The 26,101-nt window shown below is 42.2% G+C and overlaps 1 protein-coding gene across 2 annotated transcripts in view; it reads left to right on the top strand.

Moving 5' to 3' along the window:
* Positions 1–25,993, top strand: part of fbn1 (fibrillin 1) — a 67,834-nt gene extending 41,841 nt beyond the window's left edge. For both annotated transcript variants that reach the window (XM_080494663.1, XM_080494662.1), the window contains exons 34-66: positions 578–700; positions 786–911; positions 3,091–3,213; positions 3,927–4,049; positions 4,174–4,341; positions 5,283–5,351; positions 5,467–5,592; positions 7,027–7,149; positions 7,233–7,391; positions 7,472–7,543; positions 7,620–7,745; positions 7,944–8,066; positions 9,560–9,685; positions 9,779–9,895; positions 9,991–10,116; positions 10,383–10,502; positions 11,782–11,907; positions 13,902–14,051; positions 14,647–14,709; positions 14,805–14,924; positions 15,798–15,917; positions 16,328–16,450; positions 16,989–17,120; positions 17,371–17,496; positions 18,424–18,630; positions 18,994–19,119; positions 19,350–19,472; positions 20,079–20,195; positions 22,439–22,567; positions 22,649–22,768; positions 23,177–23,408; positions 23,492–23,669; positions 24,283–25,993. In XM_080494663.1, coding sequence (XP_080350789.1) covers positions 578–700; positions 786–911; positions 3,091–3,213; positions 3,927–4,049; positions 4,174–4,341; positions 5,283–5,351; positions 5,467–5,592; positions 7,027–7,149; positions 7,233–7,391; positions 7,472–7,543; positions 7,620–7,745; positions 7,944–8,066; positions 9,560–9,685; positions 9,779–9,895; positions 9,991–10,116; positions 10,383–10,502; positions 11,782–11,907; positions 13,902–14,051; positions 14,647–14,709; positions 14,805–14,924; positions 15,798–15,917; positions 16,328–16,450; positions 16,989–17,120; positions 17,371–17,496; positions 18,424–18,630; positions 18,994–19,119; positions 19,350–19,472; positions 20,079–20,195; positions 22,439–22,567; positions 22,649–22,768; positions 23,177–23,408; positions 23,492–23,669; positions 24,283–24,666 — 4,526 coding nt within the window. In that variant the 3' untranslated portion in view covers positions 24,667–25,993. The remainder of the gene's footprint in view (positions 1–577; positions 701–785; positions 912–3,090; positions 3,214–3,926; positions 4,050–4,173; positions 4,342–5,282; positions 5,352–5,466; positions 5,593–7,026; positions 7,150–7,232; positions 7,392–7,471; positions 7,544–7,619; positions 7,746–7,943; positions 8,067–9,559; positions 9,686–9,778; positions 9,896–9,990; positions 10,117–10,382; positions 10,503–11,781; positions 11,908–13,901; positions 14,052–14,646; positions 14,710–14,804; positions 14,925–15,797; positions 15,918–16,327; positions 16,451–16,988; positions 17,121–17,370; positions 17,497–18,423; positions 18,631–18,993; positions 19,120–19,349; positions 19,473–20,078; positions 20,196–22,438; positions 22,568–22,648; positions 22,769–23,176; positions 23,409–23,491; positions 23,670–24,282) is intronic.
* The last annotated feature ends 108 nt before the right edge of the window (positions 25,994–26,101 follow it).

Below are 26,101 nucleotides of genomic sequence, written 5' to 3'. Positions count from 1 at the left end.
TTGAGGCTGATCAACATCAGAAAGAAAGAGTGATTCAAAATGTTCAAGAATCTTTATCAAATTACAGTAATATCAAAACTATTAATGAGATAATTCTGTGAAGCACTATCGCCTCAATGCATTTCACTGTGTTTTTGTGCCATAATCCACAACACTAATAAAAACTGCACTGATCGTCACACTCCTGCATGAAAATGATTGCAAATGATGTGTTTCATCAAAAGAAATCAATCCCACATCCTGGTTCTTGACATACTTATAATATGTTAATGCACAGATGAAAATAGTCCTAAAAAATACATTGCTTTCTCAAGGAGTTAAATATTGTTAATAGATCATCTGAAAGACTTAAAGTATTTAAGAATGTACTTTAAAGATGTATTACTTCTTTGTCAGTGAATATGCTCTTCATGCAATTATATCATTGAACTAACTGAGGTTTAATATTCATCTTTCCTTGTTTTTATGATGGATTTACCTTTTTTAAGCGCTGCTTTTTACCTATGCATTTCCAAATGTATATAACTTATCCTTTCCTCAGCGTTTGCATGATGTGATTGTTTTCGGACTGTTTCAGATCTGGATGAATGCTCGAATGGGACACACATGTGTAACAACAACGCGGACTGTGTCAACACCTTGGGCTCGTACCGCTGCGCCTGCAAAGACGGATTTTCAGGCGACGGATTCTACTGCTCAGGTCACACATTGGAGCCGATGTCTTAAAAACTGCACGTGCTGTTTGAAGACTACAACTGAAGCATTGTGTGTGATTACCACTGCAGACAGCGACGAGTGTGCTGAGAACGGCAACCTGTGCGAGAGTGGCCACTGTCTGAATATGCCCGGAGGCTTCCGCTGTGAATGCGACATGGGCTTTATTGCCACTCCCGACGGAAAGGCCTGCGAGGGTAAGACAACACTGCCGCTGCCTGACCATCCGGGTTCCAGGCCGCTGAATCAGTGCCCACATCCTAAATAATGTTGAATGATTCAAAAACGTCTGGCGTTACTCTGCTGAATGGATGTTTGTTTTCCTGTTTGGAGGAACAGCCCGTGCACACAGATGCTGCCTTCAAGTGGAACCCGTGAGATAGTACGTTGCACATGGAAAGTGCAGCGTATGCGCAGCATAAATGTGGTTTCAGTTGCGAGAACATTTCTAGGGGCTGACAGCTGCAACAGAGGAAATTATATTATTCCCTTTTCAAATTTCAACATCGCATTTTTTTTGTGAGAAATAGTCTCAAACAAAATCAATACAATTAATGTAAATATTACCAGCTGACGAGAGCCTTTAGGCTTTTCTGGAGTGACACATCAGCTTCTGAGTTTAATGATTGTTTTTTGTTTCCATGAAAGGTCGTATTAACAGATAAAGACCGATGACAGTCTTGTTATGATAACATGTGTTAGTTATTTACTGTTTGGATAGCCAATACTGCCACACAATTTATTGTTGTCCCTCCTGGGCTCGACTCCATGTTATACGGTTCAGAGTGATAAATGTCTTTTAGTTTTCCTGATGCACAAAAATAATAGATGAACTTTTAAGTGTGTGTTCAGATTTGGCAGATTTGGTTGGATTGAAACAACCTCTTGTGCAGTTACTGTTAGTTTGAATATTGTCATCCAAACCCAAACAAACAGACCGAGTCCATTTAAAAGGGGGCCTTGGTTTTTAAACACTTTTTTTCTGTGTTTAATTAATTGCTATTCATAGTGAACTGAACTGGAGAGCTGTGGTCACCTGTGAGCAGTGGGAATCTGTGAACGTCAGTCGACAAGCTGTTCATTGCTTACAAACTGTTGTACTGTTTGATTAAAGCGTGCACACAGCATGACCCAAACATCTAAAACTGTACTGATTGATTATTGATTTATTGGCCAACAAACTGGCGTCGAAAGAAAACCAAAAGCACATCAAAAACATTTTTAAATCATGATTTATTCTCTAAATTTGAATTGAAAATAAATCTAAATAGCATTCCCCTGACTCACAGACTTCTCTCCCAACCGGTTGAGAACCACTGAACTAAACACAGGATGTGTCACAACCAGCATCTTCGAGCAGCATTTCTACTTCATTTAGTTTGGGTGCAACAAAGGAAGCCCTCTCACTCTTATTGCCCTTTTTATAAGCTCTTGGTGAGTTCTCAGCTGGTAAAAATACCACCATTAAATACCACCAAGTACTTTTAGGTCAGCACACAGTGTTGTTGTGAAAGCTAGGAAAGTTTTGCCCCTTAGATGCACGTCACAGCAGCTGGCCAATACGGCTTTTATTCATCTTTAAATGCCAGTGGGAAAACAACCTTAAGTAAATATTAATATACAGTACATGTCCAAGCATTGTTGCTTGATTAAAGTGCAGCCAAAACTGCTCTGCCCATAACTTACAGGAACCCAACTTGTTGAAATAATCCATATTCATTGGTAAAGAAACATTTTAAGTCACTTTTTGAAATGCACACATATCCAAGTCTGCTATATGCACCAATCCAAGCCTTAATAGGTCTCATTGGGATGCAGTATTTAGAAATGTAGTATAAAATATGGGATTGCAGGAAGTTTCAAATGACTGCTACTGTTGATTCTTGTGTGGAATTCAAGAGTTATGAATAGTAGCAGACAACTGTGGTTCATCCCCTGAGCGATAAGACGTTAGTGGATTCAGTTGAATGAGCAGCTTGACCTCATTGTGCTGATGTGTCAAACATGAAATGACCTGTCCGGTCCTCCCTGTCTCAGCTCAAGCTGGACTGGACAGTGATTTGTGCAAAGTCTAATGATGTGGAAGAGCACAATTTCATAACCTTGGCTGTAGCTCTGTCTGGATGTGTCTGGGCATTTTTTTTTGCCCCAGAACTGTCATTGTGTAGCATAGGTGAGCGGCCTTCACTTCCTATTGCTGCCTGCCAATTTTCCACCATGATCCCATGATCCCATGATCCACTAATCCCTCACAGCTGGGTCTCTCTCTCTCTCTCTCTCTCTCTCTCTCTCTCTCTCTCTCTCTCTCTCTCTCTCTCTCTCTCTCTCTTTATCTCCCTCTCTCTCTCCCTTTGTCTTTCTGCTTCTCATTTCCAGACATAGACGAATGCACCTTCGCTGGCATCTGTGTCAATGGCCGCTGTCGGAACATTCCTGGACTCTTCAGATGTGAATGTAGCATTGGTTATGAGCTCGACAGGAGCGGAGGCAACTGTACAGGTATGATAAGTCAACGCCATAATCCATCTGCCTTCCTCGGGAATGCTCAATTCTGCCCCAGTGAGCTAAGGAAATGTGAAAGAGTGTGAAAGGAATGCAGCAACAGCAGTGAAGAGTGATGAATGCCATTAATTCCGTGTTAAATGAAATAACAGAGTCACACTGCTCCTCTGTTTGCTGTTGTAGCAAATAAGGATTTGATACCAGTGTTGTGTGACGGTTGTAGTGCAAATTAGGCAAAGGCAACTTTATTTATATAGCACATTTCAGTGACAAGGCAATTTATTATTCAACAAAAATGTAAAAGTGGTAAGAGCTAATGGACTTTTAATGACGCCTGTGAATAGGAACAATTGACAAAAACACAAAAGTTATTAAATAAAAAAAAAAAATGACTGGAAACAAAAATGAATTATTATCATTATTATTAGTAGTAGTATTATTATTATTGTTATTGTTATTATTATTATTATTATTATTATTATTATTATTATACACTAGCAACTTATTTTAATTTGAATAAGACATTCATCTTCATGGCTGTGTTACTGTATTGTTCTGGCACATTAGCCGGGTGTCAGTACTGTGTAGCAAAACGTCTTCATCAGGAAGTTGCTCTGTAATCCGGATGATTTTTGTTTTGATTTTGTCCTAAAATATTAGCAAAAGTCTATCTAAGCTGCTAAAAATACAACTTTTTCCTTATTTGCCAGATATCAATGAATGTGCAGACCCCACCATCTGTATCAATGGTGTGTGTGTTAACATCCCTGGAGGTTACCACTGCAACTGCCCACCAGACTTTGAACTCAACCCAACCCGGGTGGGCTGTGTAGGTGAGCCTCGACAAGTTCTGTATAGCACATTTTCCGCATTTGCTCTTTGCATATTGTGTAACCAATTATCCCCCCCCCCCATTCTTGTGTAGTCCAATCCCATAACATGTGTTTATGTATACAGACACTCGCTCTGGAAGCTGTTATCTGGATGTCCGCTCACGAGGGGACGCGTCAGAGAGTTTGGACTGCTCCAATGAGATCGGAGTCGGCGTTTCCAAGGCGTCTTGTTGTTGTTCCCTGGGCCAGGGCTGGGGAAATCCATGTGAATCATGCCCCCCTCTCAATTCAAGTGAGTCAGCACTCGGTTACTCAGGCCTTGCATGCGTCATTTCAGTTTAAATTTCTGTTTCAGTTCAAGTGCAGTTAATATGCCCGAACTGTACCTCCTGCCAGCAACAGTGACGTTCCACATTACTCAGCTTGATACAAAACAAACAAAAAAAAAAATATAGAGATTTTGTTCACAAGTCAAATTAATAAATGTGTTAGTGTGATTTATAGCCAGGCGGACTACAGAAATATCTCCTGAGTTGTGTTCAAGGTTCTCTCTCTCACTTATTACCATGGTTGTTATGGCTGAAAGTACTAAAAATGGATGGATGGATGGATGGATGGATGGATGGATGGATGGACAATATATATTTTAATTTAGACACAGATTACAAAAATACAAATATAACTAAGAATGAATGGTTAGTAAGCTGCAATTAAAATATGTTAGTTCTTTAAAATGGCAGCGGTTCTGTCACAGTGATGTGAATCAGGCATGTTTGAAAGTGAAACAACATAACATACAGAGTTGTTCGCTGCCTTCTTTTGTGCAGTGTGTCTTTGCTTGCAGTTGTTGTTGCTTGTAAGGTTGAAGTGGTTTTGTGCAACTTTCTCGGAAATTGCCTACAGATGGTTCAAACTATAGCAGAGAATGACTCATCCTTTTCAGCTCAAGGAAATGCTTTATTCTATGACAAGAACAGAACCTTTTTTCTTTTGTGAGATGTAATTCAGAGTAGCAGCAGTCACGTCTGGTCCACTGGGCCCTGTGGATGATAAATTTCAAAATGTGAGACGGCTGTTCACAAAAGGCATAATGGAGAGTGAAAGGAAATCATTTGATGATTGAAAACACAATTTCCAAATTCTCCAGTGAAAAATAAAATAATACATGTCTTGAGGTTTATGTGTTGTGTCGTTGTTGTTTAATGTCATTGCCTGCTGTGTTTTGGGTTACAGCTGAATACAAGACGCTCTGTCCTGGAGGAGAAGGCTTCAGACCAAACCCCATCACGGTCATCTTGGAAGGTCAGCCAGCGCCACGCGCCTATAAGTTTACATCAGGCCGCCCCTGTACACACTTCCAGATAACACAGACGCCTGCTCAAAATACCACTGAGTGCTTCCTTTCTCTATCTGGCAGACATCAACGAGTGTCAAGAGCTGCCCGGCCTGTGCCAGGGAGGACAGTGCATCAACACCTTTGGCAGTTTCCAGTGTGAATGTCCGAGAGGCTACGCCCTGAACGCAGACACCAGAGTCTGTGAAGGTACGGAGCACACAAATGTATTCCTGTGCAGCCTCTCAAACACACAGGTGACCTATCCCACTCCAGCTCCTGCCCCCGGGACAATTCAGAGGGAAGGAAATTGAGTCCAGCCGCTCAGTCCTCAGTTCAACGACACATGGAGACAGAAGGGGGGGGGGGGGGGAAGGCACCAGGAGCACAATGACAAAGAACTGTTGGAATCTGCTGTCCTCCAGACAATGCTGCAGCTCATTTTTGCTCAGTGTACGTCTGCCACAGTTCCCGTCTGTTGTTAAACCTGCAAAGCTCAGTGAGGATGAGGAGGCAGCCGAAGAGCAAGGCTCTGATGTGGTCAGCCCTCTCCTCCGGGAAGTACGCCGAGTCTCCTGTAGACAGGCCAGAGATGACAGAGGCCGGGAGAAACGAAAGGAGGAAGATGGGAGGCAGGGATAATTGAGAAGAGTGTTTAGAAAAGAAAAACAGGGACAGAGAAGAAAGTTCTCAGAATTGGGACAGTAACATGTGGCCGGCCACGTGTTGATTAGTGTTCATCCGCTGACCAGAAGAACAGCAGTGAGAACATGGTGGAACATTTACTCTGTTTATAGTCACTCAGCTGTCCATCTATCTGCAGGACTGAGAGGAACAAGTAATGCATTTGTTATTATTCAGTCAGTTAAACTCCTAGAGAAATGATTCTGGCATTAAAAAATGTATGAAACTGGCACAACCTTAATAATACTATCTTCTGTATATCCAAACAGCACTCCAGGTTGATATATAATCAATATATTCCATCGTGATGCTGCTTTCAATTTCCCTCTGTTCTTTGAAAAAAATCCTGTGATGTCACTTTCTGGTAAAACCCATGGAGCATCCAAGTCTCTCACGTTGACATTTCCAATCAAAATACATTTCCCTCAGTATCTTTTATTTGTTTCATAATGTGTTTCATATGTTGCAGAACAGCGAATCTTCATACACACAGGCAACGCTGTAGCAGAGTTATATCTCTGAGCCAGTGAAACAATTAAAAATCTTTGATGTTCTGTTAAAAAAACAAAACACCCCAGTGTCTTCGAGATGAAACACTGGGGTTCTCAAAGATGCATTGAATTTACTGTCAGAATACAGCCCAAACGTGGCCAGGACTTTTATTCCTCTGCTCTGCAACATTAAAAACAGCTCGGAAAGTTGGAAGCACATGGAAAGCGGCATTAGTTACAGTCTATTCAAATGTGGCGATGGTTAGGTGAGGTTATGTGGTCAAATGACGAACACATTGAAGCTTGCGTGGAAGTCATCAATTGTGGTGTTTTACATTTAAGTTATTTTTCGCGTATTATTCAATTTAGTTCTGATATATCCATGAATGCCTCTTTCAATGTTTTGCATAAAGGAAAAGTTGTGAGACACCGCTTTGAAAAAGTTCACAAACTCATCTTTTGATCCTAGACATCAACGAGTGTGAGCGACCGGGCATCTGCGGCCCGGGCCAGTGTTACAACACCATCGGAAACTACACCTGCATCTGCCCTGTGGACTACATGCAGGTCAATGGAGGAAACAACTGCATGGGTCGGTCTGCACGCTGCAGCTTCACCGCCAGCCACAAGGGAACAATTTGCACTTAACGTTCTCTTTCCTCTAAACACACGCAGACATGAGGAAGAGCTACTGCCACCGGAACTTCTACTCCGACAATGGCACATGTGATGGGGAGCTGACCTTCAACATGACCAAGAAGATGTGCTGCTGCTCTTACAACATCGGCCATGGGTGGAACAAACCCTGCGAGCAGTGTCCCGTGCCGAGCACCGGTGAGGTGTCGCATTCGCGTGCTCGCAGAAAAAAATTTGTGGGAAGGACGTCTAACGAACTTTCTCTTTTGTGCACTCAGACGATTTTGCGATCCTCTGTGGCAGTGAGAGACCAGGATATTACATCGACATCACCACTGGACGGGTCGTTGGTGAGGTTTTCACATTCAGACGCTCATGTGATTAAAAAGAAAGGGTCGTTCTATATATTTTCCTCTCATTTAATAGATATCGATGAGTGCAGGGAAATCCCAGGGGTGTGTGAGAATGGAGTGTGTATCAACATGATCGGCAGCTTCAGGTGTGAGTGTCCCATTGGCTTCATCTACAACGACAAGCTGCTGATTTGTGAAGGTAAGGGACGCCAAAGTGTGTTTCGCTTTAAAGTATTTCATTCACTTTTCACTTCACTTCACTAAACTGCAACTTTCGTGTAAACATGCGGCCCAAAGTGCTTCACAGGTAAAACGAAAGAACCCAACATGCATGCCACCTGTGTGAACGTTTCATCAGTATGCATCTGCGCTTCAGCACCGCTGTATTGGTTTGCAGATATTGATGAGTGTCAGAATGGACCGGTGTGCCAGCAGAACGCTGCCTGTCTGAACTTGCCGGGAAGCTACCGCTGCGAGTGTAAACCCGGATATCGATTCACTCCAACGGGACAATGCCTGGGTAAGACCGTAATCGCTTTAACCTTCCGATGAGAAATACCTGGATTTATATTAGAGTTTTTATAATTGTCAAATTATGCAACGGGTGAGTTATTTATCCAAGATAACGTCAACTTTCCATATCTGGCAGTTCTTTAATATCACTACATGTCTTTGATTTAGCAAGTTACAATTGTGTGAATTTTTAAGGGCTGGATGGATGAGGGTGAGGAAAAACATATTTAAACAAGTATTGTATTTTAGTTGCAGTAGTATTAGTGGTAATATTATAGGGCGCCTAATTGTTCGTTGGTGTCAACAATACTTGGATTGTATGACACATTATCTCTCCGTTCCAAAGATGCCAGTATTAAATCGACTCACGCCACTCCAGTTAAGTGTTATGAGGAATCCAGTGGAGATTAAAACGTGGGAACATGAAGCCGGAGTAGACGAAAGTGTAGAGCAGCTGAAGAAAACTGGCATCTTTCAGGAGAGCAACGCTGATTCCCTTACATCTTCTCCTTGCTTCAGTACTGTTTTGATCTGTTGTGTCAAAGTCTTTTAACTGCCCATCAGTTACCTCGGTTATGTGCCAGAGACGAAGCACCAGATGCAGCATGGTGACAGTAGGGCTGAGGATGCAGTCTTCATGGTGGGCTTGTTATTGAGGAGGAGAGAATGTAAAGCATGTGTTGAGCTGTTGAACATGTGCCACAGCATATCTGAACCTCGCTGCTGTCAGTCTGCAGAGTCCCAACCGATAAGCACATGTTGAATCAACATCCTGTTTTGCTTCCTGCTTTTCATACAATTCCCAACAACAAAACAAGCCTGGATTCTTGCGAGAGAAAACTGAAACTGTGTTTGAAGGTCATAATGACCACCACATAATGAATTCTGTTTGACTATAATTAAATTGTGATGACGTTACTACTTTCATATAAAAAAAACTATTCTCTTATGATGCACGAGAATTTCCAATAAACTTCCTCACTTTGATTACCACTTGTGTGGTGAAGTGTTTGCAACATTAAGTTTCTTTTAACTGGAGTTTCCGCAGGTTTGTGTCATGCAAGTAAAGGATTTGCGTAATCAGTGAATGAAATAGGTTAGAGCAGCATGACTATAGAATGAGTAGATTTCACTCTGAGGTCGAAGAAAAGGTTTGAAGGAGCCTAATAAGCACAGAGGTGTGTGGGATAACCACATGAAAAGTAAACTGGAGAAATGCAAGCTGATCAGAATGAGAAATGCAGTAAATGTGACTGTCATGTAGAAATGCACCAATGTGTATTTCAGTTCGAAGAGCTGTCATTTTCTAATCCCACGGCTGGTTGTACGATTCCAGTGTAATTTGTGATACAAATTAATGTTACAAAACCAGGAGATCGGCTTACAAGGACTCAACAATTCATCTTATTCTGTACAAAGTCTGTTCAGTCAATACCCTGATCATTAAAGATAACTTTTCATTTCTTTGATATAACCGTCATGGATTTTCCTCCTTTCCAGACCGTAACGAGTGCCAGGAGAATCCTGGTGTTTGCAATCCCGGTCAGTGCATTGACACACTCGGGAGCTATCGCTGCATCTGTCCCAATGGCTTCAAAACCACTCGGGATCAGTCAATGTGTGTTGGTAAGCTGTGCTGCTGTCCCAAGAGTTGCGTCATACTACTTGCCGACTAACGTGGGCCCCTTCTGAGTTAAAACTGTGACTCTCTCGTGTCAGATGTGGACGAATGTGAGAGACAACCCTGTGGAAACGGCACGTGTAAAAACACCGTGGGCTCCTACAACTGTCTCTGTTACCCCGGCTTTCAGAACTCACACAATGGTGACTGTATAGGTGAGCTGTTTATTTCAGTAGAGTAAAGTACAACCGGTGAGAGAGGGTGTAATCTCCTGCAGCTGATACATTCATGGTGTCTGTGCATTGATCAGATATGGACGAGTGTTCGACGCAGAGGGGCTTGTGTCGGAACGGGCAGTGTGTGAACACGGTGGGCACCTTCCTCTGCGTGTGTCACGACGGCTACGAGCTCACTTTAGATGGCAGACTGTGTGGAGGTAACGACATTTTTCACCTTTTTTCTTTCTATCTATTCTGTATTTTTTTTGGAGGAAGCCCAATCGAGGGGAAACCCGGTCAATGCCATTACAAACTCATGTATACAAGTACCACATATTAGAGCACAGTAACAGATAATCAGGTGCATGAAAAGCCATCAATATCCTCTATGATAACCTGAAATTTACTTGAAAAGATGTTTGTTTTTCTAGCTTCAGGTCATGTATGTTTGATTGTAAACCCCGTGTATATTTTGTGTTCTCAGATATTGATGAATGTGCAGTGAATCCAGGCACATGTGGAGCAGGAACTTGTGTGAATCTAGATGGCTCGTACAGATGCGTCTGCCCACCCGGCTACTATCTCCATGAAGAAACCTGTGAAGGTACTTGGGTCCAAAGCCAGTTCATATGCATAGACAAAATATAGAAACGGGGATTTGTGTTCACACAACAGACATGAATCTCACCTGGGGCATTGCACCGATGCACAGATGCAAAAATCATACTCTGCCAGCAAGGAACAAGAAGAGAACAAACTCTGTCGGCTAAATCTTCCCCTCACCCACGCCCCTCTTCTCTCTTTCACACGTGGGAGTGGGCCCGAGCCAGAACACTTGGATTGTTTATACAGTGGGCCTGATGAAGAGATATTGGGCAGACTTCAACACATTCCTGCTTTGTGCACTGTTCCTGGAAGCAGGGAGGAACAGCTCTGAATTCTCAGCATCAGCAGCTGCAGCTCACCATTGTGATTAGTGAACACGTGACAATAAGGTTTTGTCTTCATGCAGTCATCCAGTAATGAGATATTGCACTCTATTTTATTTACCTGTTTTATGGTAATTTTTTTATTTCACCAGGAAGTCTGGTTGAGATAGACATCTCTTTTGCAAGGGAGACCTGGCCAAGGTGGCGGCCATTACAGTTAAATCTACCAACTATGTATACAAGTAAAGTGCAGAACAGATAAACATGTTAAACATCCCTCCTTCTGCCGATGAATGAAGAAGCCCCTTGAATTTATTGTTAGATAGGAATGTTTCTCTATTGGTATCGCTTTGCACGTGTTTCCAAGCCTGTGAGTTATAACGAGGCCCTTTGGTTGACTCTTAAGGGGTCAATGGGAAATTATGTATGGCCTGAAAAAGTCACCGACTTATATTTTTCTTTCAGTTTTCTTTCAGTCTTATTTGGAAAGATTACAATTTGAACCACCGTGATGAGAAAAAGACAAAGTTGCCTGAAGCAGCCCGAGAATAGTTGCTTTTTAATACAAGACATATTTCTATCAAGCTGATTTGAATAGAACATAACGCTCTGCTCTCCACTGTAGGTCGGTAGGTTTTTTTTTGTTTTGTTTTGTTTTGTTTTTAAGTTGCTCCATCTGGACGATTAACCGGCCCACCAGTGATGCAGCTGGTAGTTCAATCATGACTAAACCAATACTTAACATTTAGTATGAGTTGATCCTTGTAGCTATGGTGCTCGATGAAACAAAACAAAAAACTAAATTCCCCTGAAACAGATTAGTTTCATTGTTTTTTTGTTTTTAAAGTTTACATGAGTGAAATTTTTTCCTCATTGTGTGTCACAAATGAACATTTTCTCAGAGTGTGTGTACTGTATGTGTGTTGGGTGACGCTGTGTCTCTTTGTGTGTCAGATATCGACGAGTGCTCCCAGTTGCCTGAGATGTGCACATTTGGAACCTGCTCCAACACCGAAGGCAGCTTCACCTGCTTGTGCCCTGAAGGCTTCCAGATTTCTGCCTCCGGACTCAGATGTTTAGGTAATTTAGTGTGTTTTAGGTGAAGGGGTGTGGTAAGACAGAGGGTTTTGAAGAGAGCTGTGAAGCCAACATGTTATGCATCAACTTAACAGTGCAGAGTGAGTATGAGAGGAGACGAAGCAGCAGCCGTGTTAAGCGTCTTCCTGCTCTTTCATGATAGCACACCGTGTTCCAGCTGGTTCTGCTGGTTCTGCTGCTGCTGCCTCAGGGGTGGCTCTGAACAGATCACTTTTCCATTTCTTCACCGTGTGTGTGTGTGTGTGTGTGTGTGTGTGTGTGTGTGTGTGTGTGTGTGTGTGTGTGTGTGTGTGTGTGTGTGTGTGTGTGTGTGTGTGTGTGTGTGTGTGTGTGTGTGTGTGTGTGTGTGTGTGTGTGTGTGTGTGTGTGTGTGTGTGAGTGTGTGTGTGGGTTGGGTGGGGGCGCACTGAGCCCTCTGTTAGGGAGTTCCCTCTCCAAACACTGAAGTGATGACATCATCAGTTCACTGAGGCAGTTTTGCATTTCACTTCTTCTCTGCAGTCTTAGAAGTGCTTCACCGAAGGTTTGGGGATACATGGGAGGAGAACCGGGTGGGGAACTGGCAGTAAAGGAGATCAAGGCTTCTCAGCAAGGACAAAACTTTGCCTCCTGAGAAAACATTTGTTTTTGTTAAAAGCATTGACAGACAAGTAAGAAAATCCATAATGGCAGCCATCTTGAAAACCATTTACAGATTTCTTTAAGGCTAAACTATGCACAAAAAGTGAGGAGATTTGTGTTTGGTCACTTATATCTTTGTTGTAACAATGCATTCAAGGCTCAGGATATTTCTCTTGCACATAGTGATCAGCAGAGCTGAGTATGTGGCCTGTGTCTTCTCGGCCAAACAGCTTTTATTTGCTGTTGTCGATTGTTTGGTGGATTGGTTGACGGATGCTGGAAGCAGCAAGCCATATTGGCAATTCAACATGATTAACATGAGGAAGAACTGCACACAGCCACAACAGTCTGGCACCTCCTCTGCATGGTGGTCACCAGCCTGCTCACACACTGCTGCTGGTTGGCATCCTGCCTTTCAACAAGGATTTGTTGCAATCAGCCCATGTGGTCATTCTGGCACAACCAGCACACCGAAACTGATCCCATAAGTGGGGTTGAGATTAGAACTGCTGGCAGATTAACCCATTCTCTCCACTCCCAAATTCTGGAAGTGGTCGCTAATGAGCCTCAATCTGTAGTAGGGAACAATCTTAATAAGATAAAGTTTGAGTACCAGACAGTGAAGATGTGGGATTTTGCATTGGTTGAAGAATTTTATTATATATATCTTTCTGATATATATAATTGAAAAAGAGAAATGCACACAGTGGTTTGACAAATGTGGCGAGTCGGGGAAAATGTAATATTTGTCAGGACATAGAATCAACATGTTCAACAAGACACATCTTCTGTCATATTTGTTTTTTTAATAAAATCCATAAAATATTAACCTGGTGCACACTTGTAGATGCACGTGTCTGCACTTGACCACACGGCTGCACACCCAGCCCCATCAATCTCCTTTGGCGGAAAGGCTGACAAATCAGTTTCATGGCAAAAAGCAACATGACACTCTTAGACATTCTCTGCACAGCTCCAGGTGCTCATGCATGTGATCTTTGCCTTTAAGCCAGGTGTGTGTGTACACATGTTTTGTGTGTGATCTATGGCGGTCGGAAAGCTTATTTGTGTTGAGTTCACTGAAGGCTGCTGCTAGCGGACAAGCACAGCCATATGCTTCTCATTACAAGTAACGTGCCTACCTCGTCCAGGAGGAACAACCCTAACCCATCACTAAGGAGAGATAATTAACCAACCTCAAGTAATTCAACAAAAATGCAAAAAAAAAAGAATGCATTAATGTATCAATAATGATTGTGAAGTTGTGAAGCATTTTACTGTACGGTATGAATTCACTGTAAACTTATTTGCACTTCTATGTGTGTTTGTGTGTATGTGTGTGTGCTCACTCGTAGATGTCCGTGTGAACTACTGCTATACCAAGTTTGACAAAGTCTGCTTGGCTCCAAAACCTCAGAACACCTCCAAAGAACAGTGCTGCTGCTCTGGTATGGCTGGTCAAGGCTGGGGAGACCCCTGTGAACTCTGCCCCGTCAAAGGACAGGGTGTGTAATCCTCTATTACTTCTACCATGCGATTAAAATGGATTTACCATCATTTCTTGTGGAGAATTGCATCGAAGAAAGCTGTGAAATTGTTCTATGTCTGTCAGTGTTTGCTCAATGGTAGATTATCTTCTCTTCTCGATTGATAAACTTGCATTCTTGCAACACACAGTTGAATATGATGGTATAGTACATTGTGTCTTTGAGCGTGCATATGTGCCAAATCATATGGCAATATGTGGCGTAATTGTTACATTTCAGAGATGTCCGGTCAACTTAATGGAATAAATGCAGGATGTGGAGTTATTCACAAGACAACTCGGTACCTATTTATGTAAATGTATTTACAATTATCATAAATATATTCCTGCATTTCAGTTAACAATATGTGTCGCAAAATTGAGATTAAAACTGGTTGGGCCCTCCACAGCAGTCGTCCAAGCTTTTCAAGTGGATTCTTAGGAAAATGAGTTTTGCATGTGAAGAGGTATAGGTGCAGAAAAGCTCTTCCTGAAGTAAAGGAGAAGATGTGAGTGAATAAATCTTCCTCCCTAAACTGATGCATGATGCCTAACTCGTGTTCCCGTGCTTTCAGAGGCCTATTCTCTTCTTTGCATTAACGAGGGTTATCAGCGTGGGAAGGACAACACTCCTAAAGGTAAACAAGTTATGACCTCCTCACTCTGCTGTGTTTTTTTTGTGTGTTTCTTGTGTTGTAATTTCACCCTCTGTTCCTGTTGTTTTTAATTGTAGATATTGATGAATGCATAAATGATCCTTGCATTAATGGCCAGTGCATCAACACCGATGGAGATTTCCGCTGTGAATGCCCGATGGGATACCAGTTGGACATTAGTGGGGTCACATGTGAAGGTCAGTTTCTGTGTCATTAGATCAAGACTCCTGTTTACTTATCTTTTTTTTTAAATTATAGATACAGATACAGATCGTGGATAGTAACTCATCACTTGCACAGGGACAGTATTGAATGATGTTGGTATTTCTCCCTACTGAAAAAAGATGATGAAAATCACACAATACTTGAAGTGTTAGACAACACATGACACTTCTGTAGTATAATAAACATGGTTGAGAGTTTGCGGTAATCCTCTCTAACTTGCCAACTGGGCGTGGTGGCCAAGTGGTAAGGCGTTGGTCTTGTAAACCAAAGATCATGGGTTCAATTCCCATCCATGCCTTTAACTGTAAGAGCTCAGTTTACCTGTGGAAAATATCTTCATGTGAAATATTTATTTTACACCTAAGAACAATGCAGTTTGCCTTCTTTATTTTCATTGCAGGTGACAGTATGTCAATTTTTCGTAACAATTATAAACTGTTGGACAATAATAGTAACTAGAAGATTTCAGACTAAATGTTGTGTGCCAACTAGTGTCCTTTTAATTATGTGTTTTTCACCAAAATCCCATTTGCTTTGAATGGCAAATTTTTTGCAGCTTTTTTTTTTTTTTTTGCTGAATTGTTAACAAAAGTCATAGTAGATTATTCCCGAATTTTCCAGACATTCTTGATGTGCTTTTTGTGAATGTGTTCCCATTTTCACCAAAATCCACTTTGACTGGCAAATGTTTAAGCATAAGGTCAGAAGAAAAAGATTAGGTTTTTTTTACCAGCACTTAGGATAGTAAACTTTGCACACAAAAGTGTATTAGCTGCATTTAGTAAGTACTACAGAAAAAAGTTCATCTTACATTGTAAAAAAATTTTTGATATTCATCTTTACAGACACCAATGAGTGTGAAATCGGCAATCCCTGTGGCAACGGCACATGTACGAATGTCATCGGTGGGTTTGAGTGCGCATGTGAAGATGGCTTCGAACCTGGGCCAATGATGACCTGTGAAGGTACGTGGACTTATATTTGGTCGATTAGTTTCGTCCTTTCTCTTTGATTCTGTTAACATTGTTACTTGCAAAAGCTAGGTTTGACAGCATGTGGCCTTTGGAGAGTCAGAAATGGTTTGAGGATGTGTCAGGAGACGGTGTGACACATCAAGCGAGTTGAGGTGTTTCCTGGTCGCCTCTAATTAGAGACGCTCGAGTCACCTCCAGAGATATAATCTCTCCGATGGGTCGTGAGTGAACCACAGGGCCTCAACCCAGGACGCATAAGAGAGATTATATCTCTTGACTGAATGGGGAGGCCCCACAAGTGCATTAAGCTGAGAGAGATGACGATGCCTTGAATTCATGCATGGATGGATCGTTTTCACTTGATAATAAAATAACTTTTTTTCTTTTCTTTTTTGATGCAGACATCAACGAGTGTGCCCAGAATCCTCTCCTATGTGCCTTCCGCTGTGTTAACGTGGTCGGTTCCTATGAGTGTAAATGTCCCACTGGCTACGTGCTGCGTGAAGACAAGAGGATGTGTAAAGGTACCACCGCAAAATGACTCACTCACTCACTCACTCACTCACTACATTCTTTCAGACATGGTCCGTTTACTGGAAAGTTGGTAGTAAAAACTAAGTACCAAGAAGAGACAAGCTGGCTTCGTCCGTGAAGTTACATAACACCATTGCTGATCCTCACTGGTTCTCTCTCCAGGATAAACTTAAAACACTGAAAAACCGTAGCCGCTCGAGTCACTGTTTACACCGCTGCTCTCTCAGATAGCTCAGTCACCATAGCAATGGTTGTGTTTGGAGGGAAGCTCCGAGACAGGAGGAACCCGTCAGTGTCTATCACGTCACTGTTTACGTTACAGTTCCAAACAGACCACCAAGTCAACCACTATACGTCTGTTAGCACTACAGAGCTCAGTGTCGGATTGGGTGGTTTGATTAAACTTTGGAGTGCTGCACACGAGTGTCTGCGTTACATCACTGCCGTGACTGCTGCACATGCACGCACACACGCATATAAATTACACTTTTACGTCCACTTCCTCATCGTTTACCATTTCTCTTCCAGATCAGAATGAGTGTGAAGATGGTATCGATGACTGTGACGGCAGAGGCATGACCTGCAAGAACCTGATCGGTACATACATGTGCATCTGTCCACCTGGATACACACGTCAGCCGGGTGGAGACGGTTGCACTGGTAATTATCATTACGTCTTACTATCATGTCATGTGTTGGCCTTTTTTTGTCCTAATCAGTTAAATTAAATTGAGGATCTTCTTTACACATTCTGTGCCATATTCAAGGTTTGATTCAGTCGTACACGTTTCAAAGTAGTGAAATTGGTGCTCTGTGATCAGTTTTTGTTCACTCAAGGCTGGCATATCACATATAACAGATGTGTCGATTTTAACTCAACGTGGTGTGTGTGTGTATACGCGTTTCTCAGACCTGAATGAGTGTACAGCAAAACCAGGCATCTGTAAGAATGGCCGCTGTGAGAACACAATAGGAAGCTACCGTTGCAGATGTGACCAAGGATTCAACGCTAACCCCACACAGACTGAGTGTATCGGTATGTATATTGTTATCATTACACAAAAACACATCTACTTTGACTCTCTGTTTTGTATTCACTGTGCTCTGATGTTTCTCATCTGAATTTGACTCAACTTTAAATAAAACCCAATGAATAACATTTAAAGCACTGGTTTTTGGTATGTAAACAATAAGTGTGACTTTATTTGATCAAAGAATTTGATTAAATCCTTCTTCTTTTGCACCATCAGTATTGATAAGTTAACATCAGCTGCTTTGATTCTTTCAATGCAGCTCTGAATCTTCCTCATAGAGATAAGAAAATAGCTCTAACAAGTAGTTAGAAGGTAAGGAGGAGAAAGTATCGGTATTTGCATTCAAGTCTGGGGAGCAAAAAGTGACTCAGATACATGCATAATAATTATAAATGCAGATACCTGAAAAATCGTACTTATTCACACGAATGAACTACAAAGCCTTTGTCAGCTGACTCCTCACTCGTCACTCAAGCATGGCAAATAGATTTTGTTTTTTGTTTTTTAATAATTCTATGTTCTTAATTTAGAAGAATGTTTGGTGCGTCATTTCAGTTAAAAATCATTCTTTTTCCATAACAGCATCCATTGTTTCATTCATTCAACAAAAAAAAAAAATCTATCCAGACACCAGACAGGAGCAGGGAAGTACTTCCTGAGCCTTCCTGCCCAAGTCTAAATATAAACTGAATAACTGCGATGAACTCGCAGAGAAGAACTCTGGACGGACTTTGCAGGCTGTGAGGTTTTTAGTCCTATCTCTCTCCTTACAGACAGTGCAGATAGAGAAGTGTGGGTTATCTATTTACGTCTGGTTGTGTCAGGCCTGGTCCTGTCTGGGTGGTTTGGTCAGCCTCCCCTGGGCCCTCTTTGTCTGGCACTCATGCTCCCTCTCCTCCTCCTCCTCCTCCTCCTCTTTCAACCCTCAGATAACCGTGAAGGCTTCTGCTACACTGAAGTCCTGACCACCCTCTGTCAGATGACCTCCAGTAACAGGAACATGGTGACCAAGTCCGAATGTTGCTGCGATGGAGGCCGAGGCTGGGGCACAAACTGTGAGCTCTGCCCCCTGCCAGGGACCACACAGTTCAAGAAGATGTGTCCTCTGGGTCCTGGATACACTACTGATGGCAGAGGTACCTCACAGATGAAAACATTTAAGTATGATTTAATTCACACTGTGAAATAAAAGTCAACATCCCACAGGTTATTTTACATAATTGATCGTTCTTTAAGGGTATTTTGCACTCAAGTAGGACATTATTTTCCTTTATTCATTAACTTTTCCCTAAATCACGAGTCACAATAGCTTTAACTTTTCCTTCCCTCTGATCTCTGTTATTAATTCGAAATGGATAAGGATATGACATACAGTATGGTTGAGTCACAGAAATATTCCCTGCTCAGGACTCCATTGTCTTTGCAGCGACTGAACTAAAGATTGCAGAGTTTTTCCACAAATACTGAAAGGATTGTCTGGGATCTTATTTTCTGTCCAGATATCGACGAGTGTCGTGTGATGGGCAACTTGTGCAAGAACGGCCAGTGCATCAATGCTCTGGGCTCCTACAGCTGCATCTGTAAACCCGGCTACACCACGGACATCACCAGTACTCTGTGTGTGGGTAAGGCTCAAGTTCTCCTCCAGAATTTGCACTTTATGGACTCTTTTCCCGACCTCCCGTTCTCATTCCTGCTGTCTAGTAAAGGACTGAAACTATGTGGGTGGACTTCCCACACACTCCTCTGAAAAATGCAGTCTGTCCGTCTCATCATCTCCCCTTATGGAATTTCTGGCTTGAGAATCAAACTCACTCTGTCTTCCCCCTCTTTACGTCTCATCCTCTTTCTCTAGATGTGGATGAGTGCATCCAGGCACCAAAGCCCTGTAACTTCATCTGTAAGAACACAGAGGGAGGCTATCAGTGCTCCTGCCCCCGAGGATACATCCTGCAGGAAGATGGAAAAAGCTGCAAAGGTGATATTTAAACATTTCAAATGTGGCCGACATTAAGTCTGATGCTTCTCAGATCAGTCGATTTCAGTGACTCTCCTCGTGCATGGGTTGGTTCCCAGGTTAGATCTGCCATAGTGCTGAGTGGGCTGGGCCCTGTGCCAGTGTTCTGCTCACTGTCCTGAGACGCTTCGTCTCACATAGTGTGCGCACGTGCAAATACTTGATTATGAAGATGGACCATGTGTCCAGAGCCTGTGACACAGCACATTTGTCTGTGTTTCTGTTTATCGTACTTGTTTACAGATACTAAATAGGTTAGCTCCATAGTGTTGAGTGCCTCTTTCATCTTTATTTACCAAAGCTTTAGTTCCCCCCCCCCACTCCTGTACCCCTCTGTGTTTCCGGTGTCTGGTTCATTTGCAGTTCATTTGTAGGTCAGTGACTGTAGAAGGACTGGAATTTGAGAGCAGCCCCCATACAGTAGAGCACGCAGTGATCTGACACAACTCCAAACACATCGACTCCAATGCACTGCATGAACCGTTTGTACAATCTCAGTTTTTATTCCATGTACATCTTTACATTTCGGGTTGTTTTTTTTTGTTTGTTTGTTTGATTTCCCCACAGATCTGGATGAGTGTTCAACCAAACAGCACAACTGTCAGTTCTTATGTGTGAACACCATCGGTGGCTTCACCTGCAAGTGTCCTCCTGGCTTCACCCAGCATCACACTGCCTGCATTGGTAAATACACAATCACAGCAAAGCTAGTAAATGCTTAAAGCACATTTTGTACACGAGGACATAATTCAAGTTTTAAGATCTAAGATCCCCCAAAATGCAGTGCAATCAGAATGCTCTGCCACAAACTGTATAATAAAAATGCATTAATCATATAAAAAAATATATATATACAGCGACAAACAAGAATATCTTGACTTCAAGTATATTTAAGCCATTTTTGCAAAGTCCAAACACAATTGCAACAGCAACCAAAATAATTACCAAATACCAAAACCCATACAGGGCCAACGGATGATTAAAAAAAATACATAAACTGCAAAGAAATTCAGGTTGAAATGACAAAGCATTTCAAACAAGTGATTTTACAACATGAAAAAGAAGTGAAAGCTATTTAAAATAGCAAAACAGTGTAAAACTGAAGGTACATAACCCAGGCTGCATCACAGCCAAAGATTGTAAATCAATCATTTCGGAACGGATGGAAAAAGAGTCCTCAATGGCCGGATGTAGAGCTGATACAGGAAATAGCCCAATAACTTGAAACGAAGGAAGCACATCCAATGGAGCTCACTTTGGCCTGCTGGGGACCAGAAATAGGTGGAAAAGAATCACAAATATGAATCCTCCATGCTAAATATGGAACAGAAAACGTCTGAAAGAAATGGTTTCCAGATAGGCTTTGAATTAGCTATGGCTTTTCACCCTTTTTGCCGTTATTGGGTTCATTGAGTTCATCCTGTAACTGAAAGAAAGTGGGTGCTGTTGTATCAGAGGGTCTCTCCTTTCTAATCTGAGGGTCTTACTGGTATGTGAGTACGACTCCAAAGTAGTTTGGACCCGCCACATTTTAGTGAGTTGTGGGCCAGGGTTACAACTTTTGAGTTATTTTTGTTCAGGACCTGTCAGATTCTAGTGAATTGCTCTTTACATTAATTATGACAGTTTTCTATGTGTGCTTCCCTGCACACACACATTTCATTCTTGTATTATAGTGTCTTCCAGTTTAGCTCAAAAGGACCCCTGAAGCTCCTTCTTGTCAGTGTTAATGGACTCCGGCTGATATCACACTGATCTTATTAGGCCGGACCGGTTTGTAGTCTTGTCGGCTTAGCGATGCTTTGTTATGGAACATCGCAGTGGATCACCTTGACGACCACGAGCTCTTTTTCCAGGCCATAAAGCAGCTCCCATGACCTCACGTCAAGTCAAAGACATGGGACCCTCAGGTTTGACTGAGGACTTACACCAGGAAAATGACATCCAGTCGGTGTGGATGTGGTATTAAGCTATAAAGACAAATTGGAAAAACAACTTGCATTCTATGAATTGTAACATTCTGATCTGTTTATGTAAAGCACTGAAACACAAACCGAAATCCTTGGTCGCAAATACTAATCTAAAAAAGGATGTAAACAGTAAAAGGTTAAAAACAAGAGGAGATCAAAGTATAAAAGCTTCGTGGAACAGTTAAATTAAATGAGGGTTGGTGAATAAAAACTAAAAGCAGCTTCTGCATGTTTTGTTCTAGCTCTGAGGACAGAAAGTAAGTTTGATCCAGATGACCTAAAATGTCTGGAACATTCACAGCAAAAGGGAAGATTACAAATGTTCTTTGAGCCAGAATACTTTGTATGCCACTCACTGAAATACGTGTCACTTAAACATTTTAACTCTAAGTTGTTGTTCAGGAGCATTTACAGGCTCCATAAGGATACATCATTATGTGTCACTTATACAGTCTAATCTCTTGCCATGTTTTTACCAGAATCAGACATATTTCACCTCAAAAAATATATCTGAATGGGTTTTAGCCTGAGCTTAGAATCTCACACAATTCTGAAAAGACCCTGCGATTACGCACCCAACTGCTGAGATTTAAAGTTTACATGCCTCAACACTTTGAGTCTCCAAACAGCTTAAACAACATAATAGTTTTCAGATTGTATTGATTTGAGTCACAACAATCAAATATGTGTCATAAATTTCCAGTGAAAATTGGAACCGAATGTCAACTGCTGTGGAGATTCAGAGTAAACGTTCACTCTGAGTAAGTGAGGAATTTTACCTTTCAAGCACATCAGACTGTGCAACCCAAAAATCTGCCTTGTCTTTTTAAATGACTGATGTCAGATCGGTACAAAGTTTTAAAGTGACTCATCACATTCAAATCAGGACCATAATCAGCCTTTATATCATGTTTCCAGTTTTACCCTCAGCTGAACCTTCGCTCTTTTCTTTTGCAGACAACAATGAATGTGCATCAGACCCTAATATGTGCGGCTCCAACGGCGTCTGCCAAAACACTCCAGGGAGCTTCAATTGCGACTGCCAGCGGGGATTCTCATTAGATCCCAATGGACAAAGCTGTGAAGGTCCGAACACCGAACCGGCTGATTAATCACAGACATGAATAGGTTTCTGTAGTAATTTTGTTCTCTGTGTGTTCTTGACAGATATGGATGAGTGTGACGGTAACCACAGGTGTCAGCATGGCTGTCAGAACCTGGTGGGTGGATATCGGTGCAGCTGTCCTCAAGGTTACCTGCAGCACTACCAGTGGAACCAGTGTGTTGGTGTGTGACAAGTACTTTTTTATACCAGATTTGATCAGTTCCTTTAGAGCTTCCTGGTTTCTTTGGTTGCTAAAATAAGAACGCATGAAACCTTGACGCTCTCAGCTAAAGTCCGGCGTGGAAACTTTTTGATTTAACAATACGACTTCCACTATCCTTCTAATATAAATATCTCTCACATGTTTTTTTAACCCTTTTTCCTTGGAAGTTTAACCCCGTCAAGTGAACGTGGAAAAGGAAATACTCAACATCTTGCACACATTTTTTTGGTGGTCAAACTCCTATTTTTAGTTCGCATCATTCTTCATATTCACTGCAGACATGGCATACTTTCCCAGTATTGTTTGTGTCCTTTAACTTGAATGACCCCTGGTTTGTTTACTTCCCTTCCACTTCCTCCTGACCCAGATGAAAACGAGTGTCTGAACAGCCAGATCTGCGGGGGAGCGTCATGCCACAACACCCTGGGGAGCTTCCGCTGCCTCTGCCCCACTGGCTTCAACTACGAGCAGAACAGCGGAGGCTGCTCGGACATCAACGAGTGCTCCACCACCCAGAACCCCTGCAAATTCGGCTGTTCCAACACCGACGGGGGCTACCTGTGCGGGTGCCCGACTGGATACTTCCGAGCAGGGCAAGGGTATGCGAGTTTGCCGCTGTCCGTGTGATAGGAAGCTTCGCGAAGGTGTTTCTTTTAGACTGATGGCCTTGTTTATGTTTCAGGCACTGTGTCACTGGCATGGGCTTTACAAGCACCCCCGGCGGGGAGGCGGGTGAAGCAGATGATAATTCGCTCTCCCCCGAGGCCTGCTACGAATGCAAAATTAATGGCTACCCAAAGAAGGGACGCAAGCGACGTAGCACCAACTCAACCCAGGAGGAACCTCTTGAAAACATGCAGGTAATCTGTGTGTAGATGGAGATGGATGGAGCTTCGCTACACATATAGGCCAGATAATTTGGCAAAACCAAGTGGCAGTCAAAAATTTATTTGAGACATATTAAGAAATTGTTGTGAAAAAAGACGAACTGGTACAGATTTTATACACAAGGGGGGTAGAAACGGGTGAAACACGTTAAGATGGGATTGCTGCAATAATCATACAGAGGCCGGAAGTCAAAACACATCAAATGAGAAGAGATAGTCAGTAAAGAATAACATGTGTTCTCTGCATCAACAGCATTGGCACGACTTGCTTGTGATGTGTACTTCATCTCCAGCAGCAACTGTCACATTCTGAATACGCTCCCTCGACTTCAAAGCAGTTTCAGTGAAAATATGTAAATATATAGAAATAAGTCATGGTTGACTCACCGTGTTTAAACGCGACTACTTTTAAATCTTCAAAACAAATAATAGAATGTGTCAGAATTGTGTTTTTCTCCACAATGGAGGAAATTCCTTGTAATACGTCTTAGAGATTTTTAATCGAGAAAATAGGAAGAAATTGTACTTTCTTATCCTTTTGATGTTAAATCCTCTTAATGTCATTTGGATCATCTCTTACCTGCAGCTCACTGAAGAAGTAGTCAGCCTGGCCAGTGTGGACATCGAAGATACTCTCCGGTTCCACCTGAACATCAGCGACCTCAGTAACCGTGACCACATCCTCGAGTTCACCCCGGCCTTATCCACGCTCAGTGACCACGTGCGCTACAACATTGACTTCGGAAACGAAGACGGCTACTTCAAAATCAACCAGAGAAATGGCGTCAGCTACCTGCATTTGAGCAAGAGGAAGGCTCTGGTGCCGGGGGCGTACCAGCTGCAGATCAGCAGCATGCCCCTCTTCAGGAAGAAGGAACTGGCTGAGCTGGAGGACAGACACGATAAAGACTACCTCACAGGACAGCTGGGAGACGTACTGAAGATGAGGGTGCAGATCATCCTCCATTAACCATCACCAGACTGAGAGAGGCAGATGTTGCCAGCAGCTGCTCACCCGGTGTCAGCCTCTCACTCCCCACAAAGGCCAAACGTTTCTGACTCTGGGTCGGTAGTTTGGGGGCAACTTCTGCCTGCTCCTACAAGGAGAAGCGCTCGCCACCAAAGAGACAAAGAAAGGGGGTGGGAGGGAGAGGGACTGCGTCATTTGATAGCCAAAGATGATTCTACATATCATAGATACAATTTCTGTGGAGAAATACCAGCTGAATGAGGTAGTGTGAAAGATTACAGGCAAATGAAACACATATTGCTCCCACCCGCAACTCCAGCTGTGTTTAACGCACTATTGATGGCGTAAATAGGGTTTTTAATTGTAGGGTTTATTGTTGTATGATGATATGTGGAATCAGGTGCCACTTTGAAGGGCATGTGGACTGCAGAAAGCTGGGTTTTTGTTTTTGTTTTTTTGTTGTTTTGTTTTGTTTTGTTTTTTTTAGAACTCAGCCTGTTTTGAAGGAAAAGAAGGGTGAGTCCCAATAGTCTGAAATATATTCATTTCCTCCCCTCAGGTATATGACTGAACAAACCTGGAAGTTAACTCATTTCTCCTTCCTTCAGATATTAATTTAAAGGATTGAAGATTGGAAAAAGAAATACATTTAAAAAAAAAAAACATTTGAGACTTATTAGGAGAGGAAAGGAACAAACTATGGACTATTGAGATGTAGCCATGTCTGAGCTTGAATGACTTCTACTGCATATTTAAACTACGCTTTTCCATCTTTCCTACTGATTAGAATATTTCGTATTTACTGGTGCTAGCAACACATCCACATAAAGTCATGAATGCACTGTACTACTATTCAAAACTCAGTAGTCAATAAGACAATCCCAACAGCCGTCCTGAAGATTTCATGTCTTTGCAGTCGTAACAGCTCGCTTCATAGCCTGTCTGCTCTCCTCTATACTACATGTACATTGTGTTTATACTGTAATAATCAATGCCACTTTTAATCTATGAAGCCTTTGTAAACTAGAGGAAGCCCCTGGAATAGTGGGGGTTGTAATGGTGCTTATAATGACCAACTACTTCCTTTATAAACTGTGTATACATACACATACACATACACACACACATGCACACAAAACACATTGATGATGCCAAACCTGGGCCTTCATGATTATGCACTGAGGTCTTCCTGGCCACACAATCTCTCACAAGTAAAATCAGTGCTTCATTGCCGCGGACCAGCCCGACACCAGTCTGTGTTCTCTGTTCACATCAGTGAGGGTTTAGTTGTAAATTCACAATAAAAACATTTTTTGGTGTACATGTACTCACTGCTGTTTCCCCATCTATCATGACGGTGCAAAAGAGTGGACAAAATGTTCACAAGTTGGACAACTGGGTCAGAGCATCTTAAAAAAACTGCAGCTTATGTCAG

Source organism: Blennius ocellaris (genome assembly GCF_963422515.1).
Source record: "Blennius ocellaris genome assembly, chromosome: 1".
In the NCBI taxonomy this organism is placed as follows: domain Eukaryota; kingdom Metazoa; phylum Chordata; class Actinopteri; order Blenniiformes; family Blenniidae; genus Blennius; species Blennius ocellaris.
The sequence above is the reverse complement of the archived record's forward strand: the minus strand, read 5'-3'. Positions and strand labels throughout refer to the sequence as shown.